The 4601-nt window shown below is 43.2% G+C and overlaps 1 protein-coding gene across 4 annotated transcripts in view; it reads right to left on the bottom strand.

Annotated features, from left to right (window-relative positions):
* The window catches only part of GUCY2F (guanylate cyclase 2F, retinal), a 42525-nt gene extending 39511 nt beyond the window's left edge, over positions 1 to 3014 (bottom strand). For all 4 annotated transcript variants that reach the window (XM_017736012.1, XM_008634898.2, XM_017736011.1 and 1 more), the window contains exons 1-2: positions 2534 to 3014; positions 803 to 1605 (exon numbers count right to left, since the gene is read on the bottom strand). In XM_017736012.1, coding sequence (XP_017591501.1) covers positions 803 to 1541 — 739 coding nt within the window. In that variant the 5' untranslated portion in view covers positions 1542 to 1605; positions 2534 to 3014. The remainder of the gene's footprint in view (positions 1 to 802; positions 1606 to 2533) is intronic.
* Positions 3015 to 4601: the final 1587 nt, after the last annotated feature.

Raw genomic sequence — 4601 nt, forward strand, 5'->3', positions numbered from 1 at the left:
CTCTATCAGGTCAGATTCTGATGTCACATGCTGAGGAAGCTGAGCCACACCCATTTTGTTCAACCTCTGGAGGTCTGTAACACCTAGTAAAGGAGGCTGTGAGTATTAACAACTTCTGGAGCTGTAAAGGAGAAGGAATGGAGAGAAATTTTGATGGTGATGAGGCACAGGTTAACATGATGGGCAGTTGTGGCTGTTGTTGTCATTGGTCAAGACTTGAGCTTTCCCTCTGTGTGCTCTGAGACACCACACAGCTGTAAGCAGTGCCCAACCACTCACGCACTCGCCCTGTCACCAAATATACAGATTCTAGGTTGGACACTGTGTTGTGTTTAAACATCTGGTTTATGCTTGACTGCCCCAAAGTCTGTGCCTTTTCCTGCAAAATGCCATGGGGCCAAGGTCTGGTGGGAAGATCTGAAACACAGGACATGGCATCAAAGTGAGATTTTTGGTATTGATACTGATTTTTGACATTCCACAATACAAATCACCATTAATATAAAACCTATGTATGAAATCCTCTTTACACTAGCCAAGCACAGAGAACCATCTACTAAATATTACTTTTTTCAGATAAGCTGGACCCAATCTTTCAGGGTGTAGTAGATTATTTTGCTCTATCTTCATCACATACAAAATGTCCAGCATTCTTTTATGTGAAGCCCTGTCTGCATTAAGACCAGAGATAAAATTCTCCTTGACTTAAACCACTTTAAGTTTTCATTCTCTAAAGTATGTCCATTGGTCCTGCCCTGGCAAAAAAAAAAAATTAAAAAGGAATGAGACTCAGAGCACTTACTTTTGATGTCATTAACTTCTTTAATCTTGTTCCAAGTGTCTTCAATGCCTTTTCCTCCCTTATGCACAGATGTAACAATGCCTACAGGTAGCCCGTGGTTCCTGAGCACTGTTGCTAACTCCTTGGCTGTGTACATCCAAATATCCTCATTGGATGCAATGATGCCAACATGAGCCCACCTAAAATATTTCATTATTGTAAACAAAACTTGGGTTGGAGAGGGCAGAGTCCTTGCAAATGCAGGATGACGGATGATGGAATCCAGCTTATAATTGATGCACATCCATGAGAAGATGGCTTTATTCCAGTTTTCCCCTAAATGTGTAGCCACCTCACAGAAGCCAGGGTTCAGAGGGCCTATGAAAGCTGAGGAAAGCTTTCCAAAGTCAATGAATCTAACCAGAGCTCTTGGTGTCTCACATTCTTCTTGCAGGATCACATAATCCAGCCTGTGGCCAAGATCTAGTGAAGGGTCTCTGCTTATTCGTCCCACAGCTAACCTGGCAGCCACATGGGGAAAGGCTTTGGAAAAGAAGGGGTCACAGTTCCAGGGTCCAAGCAGTCCAATTTTAAAGACAGAGCAATGTGCTGGAGAGCAAAGTAGGATTATTCCAAGGAGCAACCACCAGCAAGCCCGGAAAAATGTTTTGAATGAATTTCCAGTGTTAAAGTGATGCAATCTGACGTGCCTTGACAGCACCCAGAAGAAGCTGTTAGGACACCACAGGAGAAATGACATGGTTTTACAGGCAAGTAGATCTGCACCAAGTTCTTCAGGAAGCCAGGCAGAGCATCACCAGACACTGGAAGGAAAGTAGATTATGTTTGCCTTTCATCATAGGTATTTGTTCCGTGCACATAGGTACAGATGAGTCAGACCAAACTGCACAACAGCTCTCAAGGCACAAGTCTCTGAGGAGCCAAACCCATGCACAGACACATGGACACACAGCATGCAAGCCACCTCAGCACGCAGAAGATTGTCCAGCCAGTATTGGATGTGCCATAACCCGTAAATGCATGCTTACATGACCATTTTAATATGCTTTGCAATGTATTCTGAAACCAGGCAGTGAAGAATGAGTCTGCTTTGTTTGCAGCAGTAAGTACAACCTATGGGTACACTGTGCTTCTGGTTCCTAAGAAAGGTAATTTCAAAGTCACGCAGAAAAACACCCATGTAAGAAGATAAAAAGGTGAAATGCACTAGGCCATCAGCTTCCCTCAAAAATCCTCAGTGGGTTGTGAATGTGAATCAGAGTTCATACAAAGACAAAGACACACATATCTAGACCCATATATTCATATAGTTAGGGATATGCATGTATGTGCATACAGCTTTAAAATTTCCTGGGAAAATTTTTCAAGGACAACTCATAGCAGAGTCTCTTAAACCATGCAAATTGAAAGGTGGATAAACAGATAATCAGAAAATTAGGGAAAAGGAGGATTATGATTTGAATTTAGATAAAGAACTGCTAAATAACTGTCAGGTCAAAAGCTTTGTGTACACTCTTGGCTTAAAATATTTTTGGTTGAATACTAGGAGGCATAGGGTTGTTTAGGTTGTTTTTTTTTTTGAATAACAATTTCCCCTTTCACAGCCAAGCACAGAAATAGCAAAGCCGTAGCAGGCTCCCCTCCATCTGCAGTGTCACCCCATGGCTTAGAAAACTGCTGATCCCAGCAAGTTTGTGCTCTAAAAATAACAGGCCCCTTACTCCAGCTTACCTGTTCATTACTGGAAAAGCATTTTTATCCTGGATGGTCAGCTACCGAGACACACCGTGCAGAGCGCCGCAGTGCAGTGTGTGCTGTAAACACACCCAGGTCCTCTGCCTGATGGAGGGAGACCTCCAGAAGGAGCCACCCACAGCAGGGCAGCTTCTCTCCAGTGTCAGTGGTTGTCCTTGCATGTGGGCACCACCACGAGGATAGGCAATGCACGGTCAGCTTCCCCTGCTTTGGTGCCCACCTCCTTCAACTTCTTGTGTGCACAGGCCATTCCAGCGGGGTGGGTGCTCCAGGATCCTCTGTGCCTTGTCAAAAGCTTCCTATGTCCCTTTCGGTAAGGGCCATTCCTCTCCTGAGGGTTTCACAGCTTGGCCTACAAACTCCCAAGCCCTTAGTTTCTTGAAGGTCTTGCAGAGGTCCAAGTCTGCCTCACACTGAACTGTCTCAGTACAGAGCTGTACTCCAATCTAACCTAGTAGTTGTAGGGATGGCATCTTAAGGCTCTGCCCTTGGATTAGTGGGATTTAGCTCCTGGGATCGGCCCCTGCAGAACAGCTCTTTAAGTCTCTCTGCATCACAGCAGAGATGACTCCTCTTCTGCCCTATAAGCAACTTAGACAAGAGCTATTTAGGTTTGGGGTATGCAGAATATTTGGGTTTGGCTTTACCATTCTGCTGATGTGCTATGTTCCCCTTTTCTCTGTTTTTTGGGTTTTTTTGTACCCATCATGACACACACAGAGCTTTTTACACTTGCATCAAAGTCTTCTTGGGAGTTGGACTAGATGACCTTTAACGGTTTCTTCCAATACAAACTATTCCATTATTTTATCATTCTTGGTTATTTCTCTGGGTCCTGCAGATACCTCCCTAGAGCTGAGCCCTCCAGTAAACCTTTCCCAGGCACCTTCCCCCTGGACCTGGCAATACAACTATCATCCTGGAAAAATCTCAAATGTGTCCATGCCTGTCCCAGCTTGGAAGCCCTTTGCAATAGTTTAGCTGCAGTCAGAGGTCCACCATTTGTGGTCTAGAGGGAATAATTTGTAATTCAACCTTTTAGCAGTATTAACTTCAACTACTTCATATAAATTATACACATCTCACTGGCATGAGTTCAGGAGCAGCTCCTCATGACTAATGATTGAGGGAAGCCACAGAGTCTTTCAGATGCAGTGGAGAGAGCAGATCTTTCTGTTAATTCCATTCATTTTCCTCCCATTCATTAATTTCCTTGCACAGTCCGGATCCAGGGAGGCTCCTGGGCATGTGTTTCATTGAAGACTGTTACAGCTCAACATAGTTATCAGGGATTATAAAATAGCTTCATATTCGGAAAGTGCCTAAGACACACTCTAATGTCAAGCCTGAACTCAGAACACTGCTTTGTATGCTACCTGTGCATTAGGTTTTGACACCGGGTTTTACTCAAAACATAGCATTAAATGAAGTTTTTCAGTTGAGAGTCTTAATTTTTTTTTTTTATTTGAACTTACAAGTTTGATTTATCCACATACAGATATATCTATATCTCTATCCATATACCATATGCTCACTGCTATCTCATTTTTTTCTGTATCAACAGTGGGGCTGCACAGTTTAATTCCACTTCAGGTCAGCAGACTCAAAGTCTCCTGGAGTAGCTTCAAAACTCCAGTGACTCACTTCTAAGGGATGTTTGTTTATAGCATTCAAATCTCAGCAATGAAAGATTAAAAAATAACCTTGGCAGTCTATTCATTAGCATAATTACCCTTAACAATTCATATATTTCCATAGCCAGATGATTTGAAAACTTTATCACTGTCCTCATTTTCTTCTCCTTTTGTTTGCAGATGTAACGACCCTCCTTCCATTAGGTATTAGCTGTGGCAGTAATCCATCCTCCATAGGAAAAGCTGATTATCCCAAACGGTTCTAGCACATCTCTCCCAAGCTCAGGGTATCCAAGTCAAGGGATAGCACCCCTACTCCTGCAAAACAAGCTCATGTCCTGGCACTGCCTGATTGGTTTCACTAATAAACAAACATGGTAAATCAAGCAGCTGAGGCAAAACCACCCCAA

The sequence above is a fragment of the Corvus brachyrhynchos genome, unplaced genomic scaffold, assembly GCF_000691975.1.
Source record: "Corvus brachyrhynchos isolate BGI_N302 unplaced genomic scaffold, ASM69197v1 scaffold44, whole genome shotgun sequence".
In the NCBI taxonomy this organism is placed as follows: Eukaryota; Metazoa; Chordata; class Aves; order Passeriformes; family Corvidae; genus Corvus; species Corvus brachyrhynchos.